This window comes from Trichosurus vulpecula, chromosome 6 (assembly GCF_011100635.1).
Source record: "Trichosurus vulpecula isolate mTriVul1 chromosome 6, mTriVul1.pri, whole genome shotgun sequence".
Classification (NCBI taxonomy): domain Eukaryota; kingdom Metazoa; phylum Chordata; class Mammalia; order Diprotodontia; family Phalangeridae; genus Trichosurus; species Trichosurus vulpecula.
Window position 1 is genome coordinate 54,410,193 of NC_050578.1, and position 25,972 is coordinate 54,436,164.

The 25,972-nt window shown below is 39.4% G+C and overlaps 1 protein-coding gene across 1 annotated transcript in view; it reads left to right on the forward strand.

Moving 5' to 3' along the window:
- Positions 1 to 4,030: 4,030 nt before the first annotated feature.
- Positions 4,031 to 25,972, forward strand: part of TACR3 (tachykinin receptor 3) — a 96,953-nt gene continuing 75,011 nt past the window's right edge. Inside the window, exon 1 of the mRNA XM_036764738.1 lies at positions 4,031 to 4,602. Within this exon, the coding sequence (XP_036620633.1) occupies positions 4,031 to 4,602 (572 nt within the window). The remainder of the gene's footprint in view (positions 4,603 to 25,972) is intronic.

Sequence of the window (25,972 nt, forward strand, 5' to 3'; positions counted from 1 at the left end):
TTAGTCAATTAAGAAATTGCTCTTCTAGCCTACCAAAAAATGCATTGTACCATGAAACAAGTGATATTCACTATATATAATAGCAAATGCTCGTGATCTGCAAATCCCCTGTGGTTTCTTAAGGCAATACATTGATACTATTGACTGCAACAAGATGCCAGGAAAATCAACATCCCCTTGGTGAGAAAAAATAATTGATACACACAAATCTAATAGAGCATCTTTGTTTAGCAATTTGCAAGATCATTATCAGATATATTTTCTTTCAAACATAGGTTTGAAATAGAAGGTGAGATCACATTTACAAGACACAATTCACTCCCACAAATGGCCCACTTAAAAACCAAAACTTCAGTCCTTTTGTCACTTACATATTTTTTAAAGTACTTATCAAGTTTAATTAAAGGACTGGAACAGGACAATGTCCCCTTCATCCTATCCTCAAGATAGGCAGCTAGGTAAATAGAGTGCTGGGCCTGGAGTTAGGAAGACCTCAGTTCAAAGGAGATAAACATAGTCCTAGGCTTACGTATCACTTTTGAGGAGGATGGGGCACTCAACACATGCAGGATATGTGGGGGTCTGCCAGGAGCCATCCTAGGAGAGGTGTTGGATCTCCAACTGACCTGCCAGTACCCAAGAGCTAAGACGCTAGAGGTGGGAGGTGGACTATAAGATCCTCTCAGGACCAAAGAGATAATTGGGAGACAAACATATGCACTCATGCCTAGGCTTAGGTATCACTTGATGAGACTCTATGGTTCAAGGCATTGTTTTTTTATTTGCAAGGCATTCAGGGGCTTGCCCAGTAAAACACAGCTGGTAAGTTTTAAGTGTCTGAGGCTAGATATTTTTCTGAGGGGTTCAAGGAGTTATTGATCTAGTTGTCCACACTTTATATGTAGAAAGATTTTATGTATATAGGGAGAAGATCAGGAGAGTTCCTTGATTCATATAATGAATTTAATTTGGGTGCTGAGTGAAGTTAAGACTCAGATTGTATCTTCTTGACATAGACATATCCCTATGTGTCACCTGTAGGATAGATTTCACTGGTGAGATTGTCCTGAGAAATATGATCCTGGAATCTAGCACTCTCAAGCAAGAGCAGAGGAGAAGAGGATCATCTACGTGGTTCTCATAGCTGAAGGATCAGTAAGAGTCTACAGCCTTAACACGTGGGATCAAAAGAACTGAACTTGTACCTCTACTATCAACATGAATTATTCAAACTGCACAAATCCCCTGGGAAAGGAGATTGTCTGCCTAGCAAACCCAAGTTCATTTTCCTTTAAAGAGGAGTCCAAACTGTAAGATAGTGCTATACACCTTCATGATATTAGAACCCTGGGGAAAAGTGAAGTCCTCTAGAGAGGAAGGAAAACTATCATTTATGAATGAATGACTGAGTCCATTATGTTATTTTGCATTCTCTCTGACAGGGAGTAAACTGTTATGAATTGTATATGTTTTATTAACCTCAGTGCTTGTTTGAGGAAGAGGAGGTTTTTACTGTGTGAAGAAATTGAACTACAATATAGACCGAGGCTTCCCAGAGGCAACTCTGAGTGCCACAAGCCAAAGGGGAAAAGAGGAAAAGGAGAAAGACAGAAGAGGAGAAGGATAATTTAAGAAAAAGTAAGGATGAGATAATTTGCAGAACACATTCATGGAGATAAAATTAAAATTTCTCATACTTGTGAAAGATGATTAAAATTAAAATTATAACCAGTAGTAATTTATATGCACTGGCTGCTGTCAAACAAAAATATAGGAAAAAAAGGGAGGATACCTTTAACCTAGTCATATCACTAGAAGGGTGAGAAACAATCAGTAGTTAGGATAAGTGGTTTCTACTAAGCAAATGAAAAATCCCATCTTCATTGCTAATAGTAGCTAATAGTTGCCTTTAGAGTTATAATCCATTGGGCCAGTATATTTTAATGAGGGTCCTGCTAAAGTGGTTGTTGATAAGGTTTGTGAGTGCATGAAAGGTGCAAAGGGAAGGATCAGGAGAGTAATTGGCATGTTCTTAGGGATGTATTGCCTTGTCTTCATTCCTCTCTAGTTTGGAATCTTGACTCTCCACATGATTTACTCCATCACGTCAGAAATCTGGAAGCTCATTCCACTTTTGAACTACTTCGAATACTGGCCGTACCTTCTGTCTCTGTGCCTTCTCCCTCTCATTGTCTGGTTCGTCCTAGAATTTCCATTTTAAGGAGGATGTTCAGGCCAACCAGGTCTTCGTTCCTCTCCATCCTATATTTCTCACTGTCGACTTTCTCTACCCTCATTTCTTCTTCTCTGATCTTTTCAGCTTTCTTTTCTGTGTTGTCTTCCTCCACTAGAATATAAACTCCTTGAGGGCAGAGACTGTATTTATATTTCCAGAGTGTAACAAAATGCCTGGCATGTAGGAAGAGCTTGATAAATGTTTGTTGACGATTTTTCTTCACGTTTCGGTGTCTCCAAGATATTTTCTAGAACTATAAATTGCAGAGCATATGCGGATTAGTCTTAGGAGACAGATTGCTCCCAGATAGATCCCCACACAAAAGAACCACTGGTCTGGTTCAAAACAAACAAACAAAAACAGTAAACACCCACCAACAAAACTCTTCGTAGAAGAAAGCTGCTCTATTGACGTGGCCAGAAGTTGTAAGTTTGCTCGAGTAGCCCAGACTCTGACTGTGGGTAAAAGGCCTGAGTGTGTGCCCCTATTATCTCTTTGGTCCTGAGATCTCATATTCCGCCTCCCAGCTCTAGCCCCTTAGCTCCTGTATTTGGCTGCCCAGCTGGAGATCCAACACCTCTCCTAGGATGGCTCCTGGCACGTACCCGGCATGAGTTTAGTGCCCCACCCCCCTCACGGTGCCCAGCCAATCACCATTGGGCACGCCGAGTCCAAATGCCTGGAACTCCATCCTCCAGATAACCTCCGAAAGAAATCGAGCTTCAGGCTGCCCCTGCTCCTCGGCGCTAATGTTGGCTTTACTAAAGAATTCGGAACCTTTGATCTGAGTACCTATTTCCACGCAGTAGTTTCTTCAGCCTGACAGTGGAAGAAGTAGGGAGAAAGAAGTATACAGATCTCGAGGCTGGGAGAGTGGAAGGAACAGCCTTGGGAGGAGAGAGGGAAAAAAGGATTCTACTCTAAGCACAAAGTTTAATGCGCAATGCCACAGAAGACCACATAAGTCTGGGACTTGGGGGAATGCAGACTTCTCTTTCCACTCCCTGCAAGAGCCCCGATAAGACGCTTTAAAAATCACCCGGGAAGGCATTTGGCTAGAGACAATTTCCTAGAGCACGGAGTGCTTTGAATTGGTGCCTTCTATAGATAGGTACAGTGGGAGTACTAAAGAGTAACCAAAGCAGCCAAGAGCTGGAAGTGAATGACCCTCACAGCTTCAAGAGGGTTTTAAGAGAGCGAGGACCAAAGTCCCTCCAGCTCACCGGCACATCCCACCAAGCAGCAGGTAATGCATGAAAGGCGGGGACCGGGAGCCAACGGTTCAGCCTACGGAGCCTCAGGCCTCCCTTCTCTCTGACGTAGGCGAGAGCAGGTTCTGTCTATAAAGGGAATACAGGCTGCTGCAGCTCGGTTACTTCAACCCCAGGGCGAAAGATGACTTGAGCTGGACTCGATCCCACCCCAACCCCGGCCAAAAGGACGCTGACACCTTCCGCAATCTCCGTGGCTCCGTTAAACACTTTAAGAGCAACACACTCCTCCTCCCTCGCATCTAGCCTTCAACCTCCCCTCCTGCTCCTGTCCCTCCATCTCTCCGCCCCGAACTCTCCCGCGGCTGTAGAAGCGCGTTTTGCTGCCCATACGGCTCAGTTCTCAACACATCACTTTGCTTTCCAAGGGGTAGAATACGACGTTTGCATTGCTACCCTGGAAGGAGGAGAGAGAAGAGGAAAGAAGGAGGGAATCAGGAATAAGAGAAGTCTGAGAGGGTCCAAGGTTTGGTGGCAGGTGTGTGTGGGGGGGGAGAGTTGAGGCACCTCAGCAGCAATTGCGATGATGGCATCTCTCTCTGGATCTACAAACTGGACAGATGGGGGTGGTGGAGGCAGCACCACAGACTGGGGCAACCTGAGCTCTGCTGTCCCAGGAGCTCTGGAGGCAGCGGGAGTCTCAAGAGGCGACTGGATGCAACTGGTGGCGCAGGCGGGGAACCTCTCTTCATCCTTGCCGCCCCTGGATCTATTCGGGGGACCCTTGGCCACTACCTCCCCAGCGCCTTTGCAACCAACCGCAAATCTCACCAACCAGTTTGTGCAGCCGTCCTGGCGCATCGCGCTGTGGTCCCTGGCCTATGGCATGGTGGTGGCGGTGGCTGTCTTTGGGAACCTGATCGTAATCTGGATCATCCTGGCCCACAAACGCATGAGAACGGTAACCAACTACTTTCTAGTAAATCTGGCTTTCTCAGACGCCTCCATGGCCGCCTTCAACACCTTAGTCAACTTCATCTACGCTCTGCACAATGAATGGTACTTCGGGGCCAACTACTGTCGTTTCCACAACTTTTTCCCGATCACCGCCGTTTTCGCCAGCATCTACTCCATGACTGCCATTGCGGTGGACAGGTAAGAAGGAAGAAGGGAAGGGAGAGAGGTGAGGTGAGCAGGACCGTGAGCGAGAGTTCAAAAAGAGATTAGGTAACATCCAGGGAAGAAGCCTAGAGCTGGCAACCTGTTTGTAACAAAGGGCAGTTATTGGGGAGCGGAGCGGAGAAACCAAAGAGAGGGGGAAATGAGGGTTTTGAAAGCAAAAATACCAGCAGGTTGCATTCCCCCGGAAAGAAAGAGTTCCTTCTTTTGCTCTTTCTTTGCCAAAGATGAGGGTCCTGAATCGTAGCCCTCTTTCTTCTTCCAGTAGTCCTAGCTCTTAGGACCTTAGATCTCAAGCTGGGACTTCGAAGAACATACAATCCAATTCCCTTATTTCACAGATGAGCACGGAGCGCTGGGGAGCAAGATCACAGGTGGTGCCAGGCAATTTTTGAACGCTGATTCTTAGACTCCAGAATTATTTCTCTTTCCGCTGCACCATGCTGCCTTTTAGTCTCATTTTTCTCCCAAGTGCCTGTCACCAATCTGTACAGCAGTTCGTCTTCGCTAGCCTGGCTTGCAGTTATATAGAAGAACTCTCTCATTTATCTAGGCCACTAGAGGCTGAGGGAGTAGGTGGGCTGGGGAGCAATGAATATGACCTTGAATTCCTTCTCTACCTTTGTGGAATGGGTAGAGTTTAACCAAAATTTAATTATTAGCGCAAACCTAATCAATCTGGCTAACATTCCTTGGGCTGGTGCTTGGTGTTTCTTTTACCTGTTGCTGGTTTAAACTTTATTTGCTCTAGTCCTGGGACTCTGCCGGAACCTCTCCAACCTTCTTCCACACAGCATTCTGTGCTTGCAATATCTATAGCTTGGGTATTTAAAGCCCCCCCTCCTCTTTGCATGGCCCTCAGCCCAACCCCAGCTTGAGACTGGTGGCTCTTTCTCTGCTTCAGAAATCTTCCCTGCGTTTGGTGCAGGACCCACAGCAGAGCTCCAGGCAGAGAGAGAAAAGGCGTCGGAGAGGCTCAACACTGCCCCGCTCTCTCCCGCCCAACCCCTCCCTGGCCACAAGCGAGGAAGCATGCCCACAGGACTTGTCCTGCAGTTTTCCAACGCAATAACCTGCTCAGGGGTTTGGACTATCACGCCTTCTCTCTGTTTCTAGCTTATATCTTTTCTTTCTATCTGTCATGTACCATCTATCTCCTATTATCTATCTATCATCCATCTTCTACCTATCTCTTTCTCTTTTTATCACTTTCTTTTTTCTATCTCTCTATCTTGCAGGGACATCGTGGATAAAGAGCTAGAAGAACTGGGTTCAATCCCCCCTCTGACATACCAGTGTACAGTACTAGGAACATCACTCACCTTTTCCTAGGTCGTGGGGTGAGGAACCTGCCCCCTTGAGGCCGCACGTGGCCCTCTAGGTCCTCAAATGTGGCCCTTTGACTGAATCCAAACTTCACAGGACAAATCCCCTTAATAAAAAGATTTGTTCTGTAAAACTTGGACTCAGTCAAAAGGCCACACCCAAAGACCAAGAAGGCCACATGTAGCCTTGAGGCCACAGGTCCCCCATCCCCATCCCTGTCTAGGAGATGGGCAGCAAAACTCTGCACTTAGATAGGAGCAAAGGAAATGGATCACATGCTTGCCAGTCATAAAGACTGCATTGCTTCCTTATAAATTACGATACTTCTATTTGTAGAATACCTCTAACTTTTCAAAGCCCTTTCACATCATTAGTTCATTTCAGGGTAGGTAATGCCCTCTCCCAAGATGCTTAAGTTATTAATGTTACATAAGCACTGTCCCCTTTAAAAACAGCCACAATATAAAAAAATTAATCTCCATTCTCAGTATGAACACATCCAAGGAAAAGCAACTGTGAAATTTTTTTCTATCAATGGAAGTTGCTTGCACAAAGATTCAGTCCAACCTGAAGCATTATGGCTATATTAGGCAAATATTGTAGATGCATAAATGTATGGGTGTATAAATGTATACAGAGAGGGACTGCTTCTGTGATTTCTTTGATCTAGGAGACTCTACCAATGCAGGTCAGCAGCTTCTCTACAATTTACTTACCATCTTAGAGAGTTACTTAGACTAGCACTAACTTGAGAACAGCAACTTGCCCAGCATCCCAGTGGTGAGATTTGAACTGAGGTCTTTCCACTTTGGAGACCAGCTCTCTGATCACTATAGAAGTGTTGCCTCTCAATGTAATATATAAATATACAGAAATATGGATAAATATATTGATATATGATTTGAGTTGAAATAACTGTAACATCCATCTATCACCTACCTCTCTATCCTATTTAAGCTGAATGAACCCTAACATTCATCCGTGTGTCTATGTACATGTGTGTATCCATCATAAATCTTCAGTTATCTATCTGTTTCTTTTTCTATTATCTATCTTCTTTCTAACATTTATCTTCTCCCAGTCTATACAACTCTCTAAGATTTCAAAGTTACAGAGACCTGGATAGGTAGAGGGAATTTCCTCAAAGAGGTCCTCATAGCAGTGAAGTCATAGGTCTAGTCTAGTCTAGTCCCTAACCCACCCACACCCCAAACACACACATGTGGGCACGCGCGCACACACACGGACACACACACTGTTACACTGTTGTGTTTTCCAGTTTGGACATTCAGAGTGACATTGGCTAAATCACTCAGAAACTTAGGCCTGATATGTTTTACTTTCTTTCTGTGAAAGGGGATGAAAGAATTATTGTCCCTAAATCAGAGGGTTGTTTTGAGATTAAAAGGAAATCTTATGCTTCATTTATCCCACTCTTTCCATCACCTTACCTTCCCCATTTGAGAAGGAAATTAAGAACGGTTTTCCTGCATAATAGCTCTTTTCCTGGGGGCCACTCCCTCCCTCCCACTGTGTTGAAACAATAACCACCTTGCTCTTGGGGCCTTTTAAAAAACATCAATCAACAGAAGCTGCTAAGGATTAAACCAGAGGAACCAGGACTGCTTGCCACAGGCTGGGATAAGGAGAATGAATCAGAGTTTACTGCTCTGATCCTACAGTTGCCTCTTCTTTGGTCATATCTCTTATCTTTGCTTCCTTCCCACCCACTCCCCTCCATTGAGCTGGTTGCTAGTGCACTGAGCTTGGTCAGTAGAGAACTGTTAATTGCCAATAAACAGGTTCTGCCTTGGTAAATAGTGAATATTGGCTCCTTTGTGAATTGGTTGTACATTCCAAAGCATTTCCAATCTAATGGAGTAGTGAGTTGCTATTATAATTGCTTGTTATTCCTTAAGGTACTGGAGGGAAAAAGTTTTATTCCTTTAGTCAATTTTCCTGAGTGTCTCTGTCTCTCTCTGTCTCTCTCTGTCTCTCTCTGTCTCTCTCTGTCTCTCTCTGTCTCTCTCTGTCTCTCTCTCTCTCTCTCTCTCTCTCTCTCTTCCCCCTTCCCTTCCTCCCTCCCCTTCCCCCTTCCTCCTCCTCGCTCCTCCTTTAACCCCCTCTCTCATCACTTCTCTCTCCCTTCCTCCCTCCCCTCCCTTATCTCTCCCCTCAACCCTCTCGTTCTCTCTTCTTTTTCTCTACCTTGCTTCCTTTTCCTCCCTCTCCTACTCCTCTTCTTTCCCTCAATTTCCCTGTCTATGCTCATAGCACGTACTAATATGTACAGGTCTCACCTTCCTAACCAACCTATCCACTATTGTGTTTCCTGATTCCTTTATGACAATCAGAGCAATCTAGAAGGCAAGGAATAAGGAGAGTTGTTGGTCATTCTAGAGATCAGAATTATATGCTTATTGATAATAGATTTTTTGCTTTTGACAGCTTGCCCCACAATAGAAATAGATTCTACATCTTTGTGACTGGCTTGTGTTTTCAACAATTAGAAACTGAACCAAAGGTTTACTATGTCTAAGATCTTGGGGATTGATCCTGTGGGTTGAAGTATGATAATATTTGTGATTAATAAAGTCAAATGTTACTTTTAGCAAGTTGTTTCACAGAAACATTTTCTTCCGTAGTATAGTTTTGATCAGTCTCAGAATCTCTTTCTCAAAAATACATGCATTAGCTCCACATTGCCTCCTAATGAAGACTAAACACCTTATCCTGGCATTCACGGTCCGCCAAAATTTAGACCCAGCCTCCTTTTTTTTGTTTTCTCTCTTACTATTCTCCTAACATGCCATTATCCAAACATGCCAAGCACATTCCTATCTCAATGGCCTTACCATTCCTTCAGCCTGAGATATTTTTTCTAGCCATCTTCAATAATAAAAATCCCAGTCATCCTTCAAGTTCTGGCTTCATTACCAGTTCCTCTATATTGCCTTCTCCAATTGATCTAAAAGGAAATATTTCTTCCTTCCTCTAAAATAATATGACATTTGACATTTTTTGAGAATTTAATGCATTCTGCTCTATATTGTTATGTATGTAGCAGGTTGTTAGACTAAAGAACTTCTCATGGAGACGTACACTCTGACTCTTTGCTACAAGTGCTATCTCATTGGAAGGGGCTTGAATGCCTACCCAGCTCCTTGGGGAATGGTCAGTCCTATGTATATACATACATACATACACACATATACAAACACATACACATATATGTATACATATGTATACAAACCTTCTATGTGTATATTTATATCTACACATGCATGCACACATATACATGCATATATATACATACACAGACATATATACATATATACGTAGATATGTGTGTATCTTGATCTGCCGCAGATAATTTATGAGTCGAGAATTATAAGAGGCAGTATGCTCCTAGTGACCCTGACAACATAAGCCTGCCCCCACGTCCTTGATGACTACCTGCTGCTATTGTCATGAGCTTCATCCCACAATAGAACCTTCTTTTCCAAGGAACATAAACAAACCCCAGTCGTATCCATTGGCCAAATGAATTTGACCCTGGACTCATCACATAAAAGCTATATATCAAGGAGAAGAAGAGTGCGCTAACCAAGGTTTCAGGAGCTATGTTTTTGGGTTTCTAGTCTTTCTGAATAGCTATGAAATCCCAAATCAGTCACTTTGACAATACTGTCAAAGTATTTTCAAAGCTGGGGCAGCTAGATTTTTTTGTTGTTCTTCTGGACCTGTGGGCTCATTGGTAAAGGTATATATGAGTGATTAAATTCCCTCTACTGGTTCATCTACAACTGTTTTGCAACTGACATTTGTTTAGATTTTCCTGGGACATTGAGAGATTAAATGATTTCCCAGGTTCACAAAGCCAGTATGTGTCAGTGCTGGGAAGACAGCTCCAATGCTACCTTCTGTAAGAGGCCTCTCTCATTTCCCTCAGATACGAGTGCCCTGTCTTTGCTTTTTCTTTCTATATCAAGAGCTTAGCACAGTGCCTGTCACATATTATGTGCTTAAAAATTTTTTATTGATTGATTGGTTGATTGATTGAACCTGGGTTTTCCTGACTTTTCAGCCCTCAGAACATTTCCAGGTGGCTGGATATGTGAAAAAATAACAATGAATGAGATCCATTTGCTGGTTCTGACACTGCTCACTGAATTGGCAGATACTTGTTCCATTATGCTGTACTGATTGGAGGAGTAATTATGACATAGCTAGCCTCTACAGCATTAGCAGTTAGAGGCACCATCAAACTCCTCTCCTATCTAATTCCTTGTTTGAAATCTAGCATTTGTGCCAAAAGTTCTATTTCATAAAACTACTTAAGATGCTATTTTAACCACCCTACCAGATTTCCAGCAATTAAAAAGCCCCTGAGACTTTTTAAAAGGACCAAACCCTCCTAACCCCAAGCCCTTGTGAATAAATCTTTAAAGAAAGATGTTCAATATTTAGTAACAATAGAATAAAATGAAACAGAAAAGCTATATCAATGCAAATATCTGCCGATAATTACCTTGATTTTTCATTTAAACCCATTCAAAGTAGACTATTCCTCCATGAGGTGGATAACAGTACATAAGCATTATTACATGGGACAAAATTTAAATGACATGAGCTTTTAGGGTCCCTTTTAACTTTAAGATTATGTGATTCCATGACTGGAAAGTACATGTAACAAAGATAAGGAGAATATACTAAAGTAAATGTTAATGCATTTGGACTATTCCAAGTATGAAGTGGATAGTGGAGATGCTTTATAAAACATAGACATAAAGGTTCATTGTTGCATTAGCTTACATAATGCTGAGATCAATAGGTTATAGCAGAAGAACATAGTTGTGACTTTGTTGGCTAAGTTTTTGGACCATGAGAGTTTTTAGGAGTCATTTATTCATTCAACACATGTCAATTTAGTGCCCAATATATGTAAGACATTGCTTCAAAGAATATCATGACAAATTACACATGGTCCCTGCCCTCAGGTTATTTACAGTCATTACTATCTGTGTGTTTGTAGGAAAAGGAAGGATTATAGATTATTATTTCAATGATCTAAATACTAGCATGATATTTAGAAAGAGTTGATGTAGCTTCCAAATATGCCCAATTTAATTGTTAAAATAATAAAGGAACCATGTTCCCTGAAAGCCATTTACAAAATGATAGCCTAGCGAACTATATTATGCTTCCTATGTAATGGGGATGTTATGCTATATTATTATATGTTTTATATATATATATATATGTTATGTTACGCTATTTTATGTTATTTTGTGTCACATCAATTTATGTTGTTATAATTATGTGATTGAGATAGTAATGATTATGTAAGTTGGTCAGTTTCACCAGAATACGTTAATATCTATTCCTATACCATTTGAAGGAAAAATAGTTGTAACAGCAAGCAAAGTGGGACTTTTTGTTGTCTTTTGTTTTGGAGTGCTTCTCAGCACTAGGCCAATCAAGTGCCTTTGATTAAGTGGCCTTTTTTTGTAGGAAGGCCCACACCCTTTTTCTAGTTGGGTCAGGAGAAGTGTGAAACCCTCAAGGGGCCTGAAACCCTCAAGAGGTATGAAGCATTCTGACTCTGAAAAGGGTATATATACTCTGAGTTTAGCATTTTGCTTGGAGCTCACTCATTGGAAGAATGTCGGTGTAAGGGTATCCATTAAGGAGCTGCGCCACCCCCCCCACCCTGGCTTTGAAAAACCCAGATGTCAGTGCTTCTATCTCTGGTAACTATTTATATAATGTCTTGGTCACACAGCTAGAAATCATGTCTGTTGGTTTGTGTTTTTCTGCTCTGTTTATATCATTTCTGAATGTGTGTTGTCTGAAGTTCAGGGTGCTGGCTTTTTCCCCTTAAATAAGTGTATGGTGTATGCATGTTTAATTAAAGCAAGATTGTAAACCCCTTAAAGTTGCTTTCCTTAAAGAAGCAGATCAAAAACCTGTGTTAGCAGCCCTCCTGTGTGCTGCTATTATTGGCCTTACACCTCCACAGCAGCTACTAGCAGCATTGTTGTTACAATCATTCAATCTTTTTAAAGATATTTAGGAAATTTGGGAAACTGAAATCCCATTTTCAGGTCCCTAGGCTATCATTTTGTAAATGGCTTTCAGGGAACATGGTCCCTTCATTATTTTAACATTTAAATTGGGCATTTCTGGAGGCTACATTAACTCTTTCTAAATACCAGATTACGATTTAGGGCATTGAAATAATAATTTATTGTATGATACTTAGAAGGTGAAGTATTAATACAGTTTTCAATAATAAATTTAGTTACCTCATTGTTTGGAGAATCTAGCCCATTAACACAATTTATTTAACCTAAGAGATCTGAGTAAACATTCTCATGAGTCAAAGGCACACAAAAAAAATTATTCAACATTTGGTGCTTTGTGGAGAAAGTATTTCCCTTCCATGATTTTTAGTACATGAACAGTATTCAAAGCATCACTGCAGCTGGTGTTTCTATGAATTTATTATGCAGGCATAAAACAAAGAAGGCCTTAACCTTGGAATAAATCATCCAAAATATTTTGATATGGTTTAAATGATCATTTCAAATATTTTAAGCACAAAAATTTTCACCAACCACACACAAAAATATTAGCACCCCTCTTTGTCCTAAAATACAACTACTCTTTCATTCATTGTCACTTCCATTCTGGGAAGAATCATTGTCAATAAAATATATTATGTTATCATCCTTTGTTTTTTGTACCGTGTAGCCTAAGTCATTACTTAATCCAGGTAAAGGAATAGACTAACTTAAGTTACAATGTTATTTTCCTGATGACAATTAGGAACCACCAGAGCTGTCCAAGGTCACACAAGTTGGAAGTTTCTGAACCTGGATTTGAACTCAATGTTCTATAACTGTGCCACCTAGATACTACATACACACACACACACACACACACATTCAAGGTCAGCCCCCTTACAACTATGTCACACTGTCTCTAAATAATACATACATACATTTTATACATGTATGTACGTACGTATGTATGTATGTGTGTATTTTTAAGAGGGCTGGCCTTGAAGTCAGTAAAACATTACTTAAGCACCTGATGCCCTAGGGAACTAGCAATTCAGTAAACATTTATTAAGCACCTGATATGTGCCAGGTATTGTGCTAAGCACTGAAGATACAAAAAAGAGGCAAAAGATAGTCTGTGGCCTCAAGGAGCTTACAATCTAATTAGGGCAAGAGACTACAATCACAGTTTAATTCCCTATATGCATCAGTAAAGGGAGTTCCCTCACTGCTTGCTCCCTACAGCACTGGAGTTATGAATATGAACTATCACTTCAAATAACTATTTTAAATAAAAAAGTTTTCCAAAAGTGGAGGGTTTTAGGGACCCTGAAGTCAGAATCACCTGATGAAATCCTGCCTCTAACAAAAAGGGGTCTTTAACCTTCTGTTGTTGTTGTTTTTGTTCTTGTTATTTCATTTATATAGCTCTTTGGCAGTCTAGTGATGCCTCAGGATTCCTTAGAATAATGTGTTTAGATGGAGAAAATTAAAACATTGGCTTACAAGGGAAACCAATTATATTAAACTAGAGTTATCGTTAGGTGTGTGTCTATGTGTGTGCACACACACACATGTAGGTAGGCATCTAGATATGTATGTATATTTCACAGACCCCAGGTTAAGAACTTGGGTTAGCACATATTGTCCATGTGACCATAGGCAAATCACTTGACCTCTGAGTGCCCCCAACAACTCTCTAAAATTTTCATTTATAGGAGCTCAGAATGATTAAAGGCTTGTCCATGATCACACAGTTGAGGCAGGATTTGAATTCAAGCCATGAGATTAGAAGGTCAGTGTTCTATCACTAGCCAGCCAAGTGGCCCCTCCACAAATAACCCATGCGCCTATTTACCATTTTTGTTCAATACCTATTCAACACGTTACTCCATATTTGATCACAAACTAGGAAAACAATGACTGGAAGAATACTTCTATTCTCCAACCTGACTTTTAGAGAGGGTTTTAATGAAGAGTGAAATGGTTCAAATACAAGCATCCAAGGAAAAGTAACAAGGAAGACAAGGGCATGAGAAATTCAACTTTGGTAATAAGATTAGAACTATAATTATAATAGCTTAAATTATAATTATAACTATAATTATAATGGCTTAAATAATTAACTTACACTTGCTGAAGACAGGATTTTTGCTAGAAATTGGAGGAAGCCAGAGAATCCAAGAAATGGAGATGAGGAGGAAAAGAATTCAGGTTATGGGGAGAGCCAGGGAAAATGGCCAGAATTGCAAGATAAAGTGTCTTGTCCAAGGAACAACAAGAAAGTCAGTGTCATTGGATCAAAGAATACATGAGGGAGGAAGAGTTTCTTACTGAATCATGACAAGCAGATGTCATAGAGATATAATTTAGTGGAAGAATAACAAAATAAACAGTGTCAACATACAGCAAGTTAACTGAGGAGGAGAAAAAAAATCCAGAATCTCTGTTATATAATTTGCGTTGAGTTATTGAAAACATAAGTCATCCTTATGTAGAACTTTAAGGTTTATACACTACTTTTCACATACAAATCTTTTGGCGAAGGGAGTAAAAGTATTATTGATGACATTTTAAAGATGAAAAAACTGAGATTCAGAGAGGTCAACACACATATCGTAAACAGTTCGTGGATTTTCAGTGAATGTGTCCAAGCCAGTATCTGAATCCAGGTTATCCATAGACTCATAGATTTAGACCTGAAAGAGATCTTAGAGATTGCTGAGTCCAGTGGATTGAGAAAACTGAGGCCCAGAGAGAATAAATAATTTGTTCAATAGTCACACAGATAGCAAAGAGTAGAACTAACATTTAAATCCAAATCCTTTGACTCCAAATCCTGTGTGCTTACCCTCATGCTATATTACCTTTTTAATGGTGCTGGGGCTAAAAGTTTACTTAGAGAAGATAGGAGATGGCATTTTGGAAGAAAGAGTGAAGCAGGATAGAATGAGAAATAAATAATTTTGAGACATGTTGGAAATTAATAGATTATAGAATAAACCAGAAAATTAAGGTTCCACATTGGATTTACTTTTTTGTTCCCTTGTGTAAAGCAGTTACACACTTTTTATTCATACATTCTTTCATTTGGCAAATACCTATTAATTACCTACTATATGCAGTACGTGGTTAGACTCTGGTACTCTCTCACTCTCTCTCTTTCCACATGTGTGTATACATAGATATAGATATATGTGTATATGTATGCTGCTGTATACATATAGTCATCCATCCCTCCATCCATTTATATTTATTTGTTTGTAAAAAGACAAAAAAAATGGTCCCTCTCCCAAAATAGTCTAAAGGAAATAAAATTGGCCCAGAAATATTTATAATACAATTTTTATCTGATAAGTGTATAAGAAATGTCAAAAATACAATAATCCTTCCTGAACATTCCTCAAAGCTAAAATCCTGAACTCAGCCAATCCAAAAGACTGATTTGGTTATCAAGAAATATGATAAAGGAGACAAGGTACTTACTTGGCTGCTCCTAAATTCAGATACAAATTTAATGAATTGCTTTCTTGAATGATATTTAATGAATAACTTACTTGATGAATGATTTTTATTTAAACCCTGGAAAGGTCTGATTTATTGAGAGATAAATTAGTAGCTTTATTTATTATATAAATATAAATTTATTATATTTAATGAAAAAATTACTATGTGTTCAAGACTTTAAAATATCTATCAGTACTTAAATTATCTGAATTAAATATCTATCAGTATTTTTAAATTCTGTGTTTAAGCTGTTTCTCTTTGAGCCTTCTCCTTTTCTCTCAGAAGTTACAGCAATAAGGAAAAAGTTTCAGGTTCAACAGTAAGAATCTCTCCAATGATAAGAAATCTCTGCATACAGGAAATCAGAACTGCAGGGCACTATCTGAGAATTTTAATAGAAACAAAGTCATGTACAATACACAATTGCATAACTTATCTACCATTTAATGTTCCCTTATAGAAAATTCAGTCATTCACTAAATAGCTATTACACGCCTATTAGGTGCAAGGCTGTGGGCAAGATCTTGTATAGAATACAAAACTGCAAAAAACATGGTCCCAGAATGCAAGAACACATTCGACTAAGCTCAAATTGGAATGGATGTGGTGAAAGGATGTGGGGAAGAAATGATGATATATCTCTGCATGCACAGGAAACATCCTTCAAGTCAGCCATAAGGATGCAATGACTTCCCATGTAGGAGAGAAAAAGCAAAACTATATTGAAACAGGGTAATGATGCTCTCGCCTAAATTCTAGCTGCTCAATTTAGTCATTCTTTAAGGCTGTCCACCCTTTGGCAGGCTAGTTTACCCACCTATAAAATTATCACAACAAATGTCACTGTAACTAATGTCTATAAAGTTCCACAATCCATGAGTCTTATATAAACACACGTACACAATGTAACTATAATGAAAGTAAAAATTGTTTCATTGGAAGGATAATAGCTTATATCAAACAAATTTTCTATAAAGAAAACACTATTTATTCTTTCCATTAGAACTATCTCTGAAGCTATTGCTTGGGCCACTAAAGAAAATGAGTTTCTGACAAAGTATGGTATTACCTCTAGCTTCATAAAGCATAATCGTCACAAGCTGGCTTGAAAGACTTTTGATTCTTTCAAAAAAATCAAATCGATTCTCAAAGAATGTGACATAGCCATAACTAGGGCCAGCGCCTAAGGGGAGTGCCTAAATTGTCGTGTGTGATTTCAATAAGAATTATAATAAGAATATAGCCTGCCATGGGAACTGCATTATAGGAGTAGCACTGATTTGGATGTCTCAATTTAGCTATGTTTCTATAAAGTCTCTTTATCTTATAATCACTTCCACAGTAGATGAAGATCAGGATTGGACCTGTGATTTCATAGAGGGAGGATAGAAGGGAATAAGTATTTATTAAGCATCTACTGTGTTTTAAGAGGACAGCTACATGGTGTAGTAGATAGAGCACCAGGTTTGGAGTCAGAAAGATCTGAGTTTAAATCTGGCCTGAGATACTTACTATCTGTGTGGCCCTGGGCAAGTCACTTAACCCTTATTTGCCTCGGTTCCTCATCGATAAAATGGGGGCACACTGGAGAAGGAAATGGCAAACTACTCCAGTATCTTTGCCAAGAAAACCCCATGGACAAAAGTCCACTGGGTCATATAGAGTTGTATATGACTTCTTGTTGTTTGTCCTTTTTTTCTTGAAGGGGACCATAACATCAGGAAGGTGATGCCTTGACTTGCAACTGAATTGGATTTAAGTGATCGAGAGCTGTGCAAAGTCACCAGCCTCATTTTCTCCTCTGGAGCCTTCTAGGTCCAGTGGCCAGATATAGATCAGGAGAACTAGAGGTAGCCCTGGGAGCAGTGGGAGACCTTAGCCTTTTTAAGCTAAGGTCTTTAGTAGGTTTCAGTTTGACTGAGGCAACTCCCAATCAGTGATTAAGGCTAGGTAAAAAATTAGTCTGAGTGCTGGGGCTTCATAATACAATATCAGACGTGGAATTGTCCCTGCCCTTAGGAAGTTAACATTCTCTTCAGAGAAAACAGCATATACAGACAGAAGTACAAAATAATTTCTAGGGGAAGGGCCCAAATCAAATATGAAAGGAAGTTTATAATGATGAAATGGAGATTCCATGGGGCACAATGGAAGGATAGAGCATGATGGGATAGGGACGCAGAAGGGATCAATGGATAAGAAGGAGTAGCAAGTGGTGATTAGTGAAAGGAACTTCTGCCTAGGCAACCTATAACTCAGAGATCTCAATCTCTGGGATGTTGGGGATTCTGAATAGAAGTACAGGGTGATAGTCATGACTTTCCCAATGTAGTGGTAATGTAAATTTCATAATTAATCCCTGAGTAACAGGGGGAAAGTGGCAGTTGGTGCATTATGCACAATAGGGTAAATGTCAAGTCCCTGGTTCTTCTTGATGGCCAGAGAAGGGGTCAATGGACTCCTAGGGCTTGACTGGTTGCAAGAAAGTGAAGTAATATTCACCCTCCCAATTCTCAATCAGTTCAACTCCACTTAAAAGCTCCTTCCAATGTTGAGTAGATTGTCTCTCCCAGGGTATATATATGGGGGAAGGGGTAGGAACCTCAAGAGTGTCTTTGTTTCTAGACAAGTAGCTAGTGTCTAGGGTAGGGGTGACAGCATTACAAATTCTATAGTTATTTTGAGGTACAACTTGGAAATTGACATGCCTGGTCTTATCCTTCAACATACTTCTCCTACTTCATGGCGTTCCCATACTGATGTAAAAATGTTTAAGGTTTTAGTGTACTTCAAGGTTAATATGAACCAAAAATATATCACAGAAGTATGAAAAGCTAGGCTGTTTTATTGAAATTTGAAGCCCAGAATAAAGGAGGTGATGGTTGCCATACTCAGCTATGATCAGATCATCTGTATTAATAACTGTGACTTTACAGTGGCTTATTGGAGAAAAGAGCTCCAATCTGACCCTCCTGTCTGCTTTCCCTTTCATTTAGCAACAAAAGTTTTCTATGAGTGACTTTGTATTAAGCCAGTGAATATACCAGAGAAACAACATCTCACATGCAAAATTTACATGTCTGGATCAAGATGAAATTTGAGGCTTTGATGGGCTAATGCTTGGCTTTCTGCAAAATTGCTGGTATGTGGTATTGATTTGGGGCACTGGGCATTTTGAACTAAAGACATGATTTGCAATTCCACTGCTTATCGCACTGACATAAGTACCAATATCTGGGAATCACATCAAAGAAAAAAAAGCAGCAGCCAATAGGTGGAGGTATTGGCCCTTTCTTACATACAGAGGAAAACTGACCTTCTTCATGTGGGCTATGACATTGCCAACAGTTTTCTTCACTTCTCAATGTGGGTTAGGTCTTTGCAGCATCTTAACCAGTGGGAAGGTAATGTGTTTTACATTACCTCCAATCTGAATCTATATTTTGGGATCTTTTGAGCATTACATTTGTTGAAGGGGTATAAAAGGAGGAAAAAGGAACTAAAGAGAGATGAAGAGAGTCTGGTTCACTTCATGGCTAACCCTGCAAATGTATTCACTGGACAGAGATTAGGACCTTGAACTTGGGTCTGTTAGACTTTTGATCTGTGCAATCATAGAACCAAGAGCAATGAAGAAAAGTGTGAAGAAAGGTGCCATCAAGTTTTTCTAAGGCTTGAATTATTTAACTCTCTTAAACATTGACCCCAACTAGCCTCTAGGTTTTAAATAATGCTATCTAAGTGTGAGGGTGGGTGGGGAGAAAATGGACATTGACTTAGATATTTTATTCAGCATTTTATCTTTGGAGCATTTTGCTATTAGATGAATCAGCAGACAAGTATAGAAGGCTAAAAAATGCCAAACTCATGGAAAATCAAGCTAAAATGGATGCAAATAACAAACAATATGGGGGGCAATATAGTTTAACAGAAAGATCACTGGAGTAGAATGTAATAAGCTCTTTGAGGGGAAAGTATTTTTTGTGGTTTTGTTATTGTTTTGCTTTTTATCTTTTATCCCCAGCACCTTTTGTAGAATATTGACATCAAAGGTTGTTCATAGAAGATTGTTGTCTATTAAATTGAATTTGAGTCAGAGGACTTGAGTTCAAATCCTGGCTATGGCCCTTACTCCCTGGACTAGATAGCTCCAAAGGCTTTTCTTAGAGCTTCTAGCTTTCAACCCATAGCGGAGAGGAGAGGCATTCAAAACCATGTTATACAAGGATTATTTGCAGAAATTGAAGGTGTTTACCTTGGAGAAAAAGGAGATGACTGGGTCACCTGTTTGCTGTCTTCAAATATTTCAATTTGGAATTTTTGTGTAACTGAGTTTCCTGTCTTTGGAGGTATTCTACTAGATGAAGAAGCTAGATGTGCCTCTTTGGGGATGTTGCAGAGAGGAGTCATGCTTCAGGTAGGGATTTTATTAGATCTCTGAGGTCTCTTCCAACTCCAAAATTCTATGACCTTATGATTTCTTATTTACAATCTATATGGATAATATTCTTCTTGGTAGCAGAACTATACAGTTGTAGGTAATTTGATTCAAACATAGATCTATGACTAATCTCCCCAAAACTTGGTTGCGAGTTCCTTGAAGGTACAAAATATGTCTTTCTCTTCTAATATATTTCTATGATGCAAAAAAGATTTTGAGCCGAAGTGTAAAAATACCCCATTAATTCCCATTCATTATACAATACCCTATGCTAGCCTGACTTCTCTCAGGGCTGGCCTGCTCACACATACTTTGATGTCAAAGCTTATTTTTGTTGATATTTGCAAAGCTGGGCTATTCATAAGCAAGAACTTCCCAACAGCAAAATACTATTGCCAATATAACAGATTATAATGAAAGGTTGTTGAATCTCCTTCTGGGGAAACTTAAGAATTCTTCCATCTGTCTAGGGTGGTTTCAGTGAAGGTTATTTATAAGAAGAGGTATTAACCAGGACCGTGTTTCTACCATTAGATTATTGTAGGCAGGTGGTACAGATTTTAACAGATTGTATTTTCATTGTCATTTCAGTCTTGCTATTAGTTCCCAAAATGAACATTTATTTTTTCACTCATGTTTCAATAACAAGTTCAGTTTTTATTTTCTTATACACACTTCTTTGAGCCGATGACAAAGGGTAGAAGGTGATTCTGCTTCAGTTAACAATATATCTCTTCCAAATAATTCTTTTAATTTGCTCAGGCCTACAATTTTAGAACATGAATGGTTCCACTAAAGGTACTGCGTGCAGAATCTATTCTTTCTCCATTTCACAAGAGTAAAGAAGAATTTCCCACAGATTTTAGATACCACATACTCATTTCAGTAGGAGAAAAGGGCTTTAAAAAATCCTTTCAAAGATGAACTCAAGAATATCACATTTATATTAAGCTGAATACTGTTATTTTATCAGTAGATAGGCTCTATGAATAAGAAAAATATTTTCTTTAAAAAAAAAACTTGAGTTTCCAAATAAAGGAAAAAAAAGCAGTTTTGGTTATAGTCCACAAAAAAGTTACCATCTATTCAAACAAAGAATTAAGTTTCCATGCTGAACAGAACTTCTTAATTTCCATCAAGACAGCCCTTCTGAAATTCCAAAATACAAGACTACAAAATAATTCTAATTTTTAAATTTGCATCCATACAAGAAGGGCTGCAGCACAATGGCACTAGTCTAAAGATGTCCAATCAATTATAAACTTTTAACCCAGGAATCTTAAACCTTCATTACATTTAGCTTTTATCCTTAACTGTATTAAATACAGATATTTTCAAGGTTTCATCAAAAAAAGATTTAGATTATCTAACATTCAGAATGAGGACTACAAAATTTTTATCAAGAGGGATTAAAGTAATCCAATTTCAGCTACAAAAGAAAGGATTAAAGTGAATAGCTTTCCTTTGTAAGCTACTAGTGACAGCCAGCATTCCACAGCCTTGGATAATGATCAGCAGTGAACAATAAGTTAGACAAGACTCCTTGGAAACAAATCAGAGAAAACTACCATGTTAAGCTGCAGCAACTCATAAATGGAGCATAAATCTCAAAGATGAAAAGAGCTTTCGATTTCCAGACAGATGAGTAATCATATTCCAAATATCACAGAAATAACCACTTTTGTTTTTGACAGGGTTTTTTTTAGAGCATCCTACGCAATTCTAACTGGTTGATTAGTTTCAATCATACAATTGAAGCAGGTATAAACATTCTTGTTACAAAAAAATATTATCAAAGGCATGAATTACATTATAGTATAATGGAGGAAAAAATGTCAACTGAAACTAAATAACCCCCAATGATGTGGGCTTCCACACAAAAGTTCAAAATTGTTTTGTTTTTCCCAACATCAGAGTTTTTTCTCTAGATAAAAGATACTTAACCAGGGTCTACAAACTTTGGGGTATTGTATAAATATCTCATTCTTTCCAACTGGACTTTGAACATGTCAGAACATACATTGTTTTGGCTTGCAAGCTTTTCCTTCTCAGGCAATATAAAGCATTTATAATCTGTGTAAATAAGCTGATCAGTCTCTGGTTCATTTCAGGTCCTCCTTTTTGTGACTGGAGTTTCTTCTGTTTAACAGTTCACAGGGGTTTTTCTTTAACAATACCCACAGTGCAATTTCTTGAAGGAGTTGGGAAGCCTGTTATCCACATTTGGGGAAACCTAGATTAAACAAAAAAAGGAGAAAGGGAGGAAATTTAGGCAGATACTAGGAAGAAAGTCCCAGGAAACCAAGGAAATGAGGAGTTAAGGCTCTTTGGTACACAAATCAGAAGGCATTTTTGGTGATAAACAGTCCATAGTTCAAGATGTTTCCAAAACCAGGATATTCCAAGAGCTCCATACCCAAAGTTAGGAGAATCTCTGGAGACAGGTTTGTCTCAAAGAAAACCATAAAACAGGATGTATCTATAGTCTCATAACCTATAGACAGGATATTCTTTGAAGACAGGGACATCTCTTGAAGGTACATAAATCACTAAACGGCTCAGGGTCTGCTTCAAAGATGGTATGAGCTTCCAGCTGGGTTTTACTGCAAAGGGTTGTTGGTATGTCAAGCAGCCTTAGGCATCAGAAGTGTTCTGATTGATTAATTGTTGTGCTATTCCCTTGTCTGATTCCCCTTTGAAAAAGGGAAGTTCTAGCATATTTAATTGGATAGTACAAGCATTACAGAGCCCATCACAGTATCAAGTACTGAACAACATTTATTTTATTCACCACTGCAAATATAAAACATGCAAAGGACTCCTGGGAGCCTATCTACAAAAGCATTCAAATATTCCATTAGTCAGTCAATGAACATCTATTGAGCATCTGCTGTGTGCTGGCACTGTGCCTAGTTCTAGGGAAACAAAAAGGTAAAAGAGGGTCCCTTCCCCAGAGGAGTTTACAGCCTAATGGAGGAGACAAAATACAGACAAGTCATATATAGGATAAATTGGAAATAATCAATGAAGGGAAGGTGTTCGAATTAAGACAGATTATGGGATGGGAGGATGGGATTTTTGGCTGGAACTTAAAGGAAGCCAGGAGGCAGAGATGAGGAGGGAGAATATTCCAGTCATGAGGGATAGCCAGTGAAAATGCCTAGAGTAGAGAGGAGAGAGTCTTGTTTGAGGGACAACAGCAAAGAGGCCAGTGTGGCTGGGTCAGAGTATGTGGGGATGGTGAGATGTTAGGTAGAAGAAGACTGGAAAGGTGAAGGCAGGTAGGTAATGAAGGGTTTTGAATACCAAACAGAGGATTATTAGTCTCCTCCTGGAAGATGAATCCAATTCAAGGGTCTGCTGAGCAAGTGATCCCTATTCACCCTGCACATTGTTTGAGCAACTCACCCTAAGAGCATTGAGGTAAGGTCCAAATCTCTAGACTCCCTAAAGCATGGCTTTAATCCTTTAACTATAGGATTGTTCTCTTTCTTCTCCAAGGGATATGCTGTTGAGGAACTCTTCCACTAGGGGGCTGGCCTCTGAAAGCTAGAACTAAAGAACTTTGGAATTCAGGGTATGCTGTCTTAGTACAGACTTAGGAAAGTGTAGAATACTAAAAGCCAAGTATCAGGAAACTCGGAGCTCACCACAAGACAGCTAAATAAACCATGTTTATTGAGGGGAAAGTCTCACAGTATGAAGGACAGTCAGGGAAGATGGAAATGACATTCTACTGATGTCTCAGAGGGAAGGAGACACCTTCCCCAAATGAATAACGTCTGGTGGGGTTTTTTAGAGTTCTTATTTGGGTCTAGCAGTTCCAGGCATTGGTCAAATTGTATAAGGAGCCTGGATCCAGGGACTGATGAAAATTTGTGCTAATGGGGGAAGAAAGATGCCTGAAGAATTGGAGGCTAATTGATTTTCAAACAGCCTCCATGGGTATATACACATTGACTTCTTGTCTCCACCATTAGAATGTAAGCTTATTGTGAGTAAGGACTGTTTCACTCTTTGTGCTACATTATCTAACACAGTTCCTGGCACATAGTAAGAATTTAATAAATACTTGATTGATTGAACAAATGAGACTATCTTGAGAAAAATGTCATTGAAACTATAAAAATCATGGTTAGCTTTTAGGTAAATGTAGAACAAAGTACACAGTTACTAGATAATCTTTATGTTTCATCATACTTGATTAGTGAAGCATGTCATACAAATTTAGAAACAGTTCAGGTGAATGGCATGCAGCCACACTAGGATGTGTTAGAATGCTTTATTAATACTCACAACCAAGCCCAGGATAGAAGAGTATAGACAAATGAACAGTGATTGTGTCAGGGGTAGAGTCACATGCATCCTCCCTGCCTCCTGGATAGCATAAAGGGTGGTGGTCCTGAGGAGCCCTGGATATGCCCTTCCTTTAGAAGCCCATAAAAATGTTGGGACCATTGGTTTATAAGGCATTTTCAGACAAAGGGCCAACTGTGGTAGCTATTGTGTTTCAAGTGGGATGCTGGGGTCAAGAAATATGGACCAGTAAGAAAAGAAGTCTTTAAAAATCAATATTTCTGAGGGGCAGCAACCAGGCAGCCAATGCATTATTGTGAAATCCATAAGATGAGCAATTTATGGTACATTTATCTTGTCATGTCCTCCTGTAGCTTAATAATTGTGTCACTACACAGACTCAGCCAGACATCCCTAAACTCATCAAACAACAAGCTGGGGACTTCTCTAGCAGTTGTAACCTTTGCAATATAACAAGGACTCTTTTTTATTGTGGTAGCAAAAAATAATAATAATTTGGAAAAGGTGGTTATCTATCAGTTGGGAATGATCAAACAACCTGTAGTGAAGAAATATCATGAATATTATTGAGCCATGAGAAATAACAACGAATGAATGAAAAAGTATTTATTAAGTGATAAATACTATGCTAAGCATTAGGGATACAAATGCAAAAGTGAGACAGAATTTGCCCTAGAAGAGGTTATCCTCTGAAAGATGAAGGTAAAATAGATAGGTAGGTGGGTGGGTAGGTAGGTAGGTAGGTAGCCACAGGGATTGATAAATTGGAACCAATGGTCAGTTAACTAAGTTTTCTATGCCCATCCCAGGTGCAGTGACAATACTAATTATTTTTATGGTCAGAGTAAGAGTTGGAAAAGGATGTGGGGGAGGGAGGTGCAGCAAAGCTGGGATGCTGACAAGACATCATAGATGAATGACTAGATGGAATGTGAAATGTGGATTGGTTTGGGACTAGATTTAATAGATTATCCAGCTAGACAAGACTCAAGGCAGTTCCAAAACTGGATGGATTAATTCCCATAAGGATTGACAGCATGGTTTCTAACCAGAGAGTAATATTTTAGTGGGGCAGAAACAAGGCAGATGGCAGGTAAACAGCTGGATGGGATAAGAAATTTAAGAAATATGAGGAGACTTAGGAGTTATTGCAAAGCAAAGTAAGCAGGACTTAGAGATCCAAATATATAGCAACTGTAGCGATGTCAACTAAAAAACCATGAAAAGGCAGCCAATGTCTGATTGATCCCAATGACAAATCATTGTCCTAAAGAAAAAAAGAGGAAACACACTTTCCTCCTCTTGGTAGAGAGGTAGAGGATGATGGGTATGAAATGATGCCTATGCTGTCAGCACATGTATGTTCCTTTTGTTGGTTTTTGCTAATGCTTTTTTTGTTGTTGTTACAAAGGAGGGTTAGTACTGGGAGTGGGGTTGTGTATCAGAAAATGACTGTGATATAAAAGACAAGTCATCAATGGTGTTTCTTAAAGTGGTGTAGCTTTGAAGGCTCAGGGGCTGCCAGTAATTTGATTGGAGGTTTTGATGTCACTTTAGTAAAGTCGTGATGGGCTTGGCTAGGCTTTCCATGCTCACCTGCCATACCACCCCACAGAGAGCTTTGAACACACCTATTGGCCTGTCATCCAGGACACTTAGTTTTTTTCTTTCTTGAAGCTGGGTTTTATAT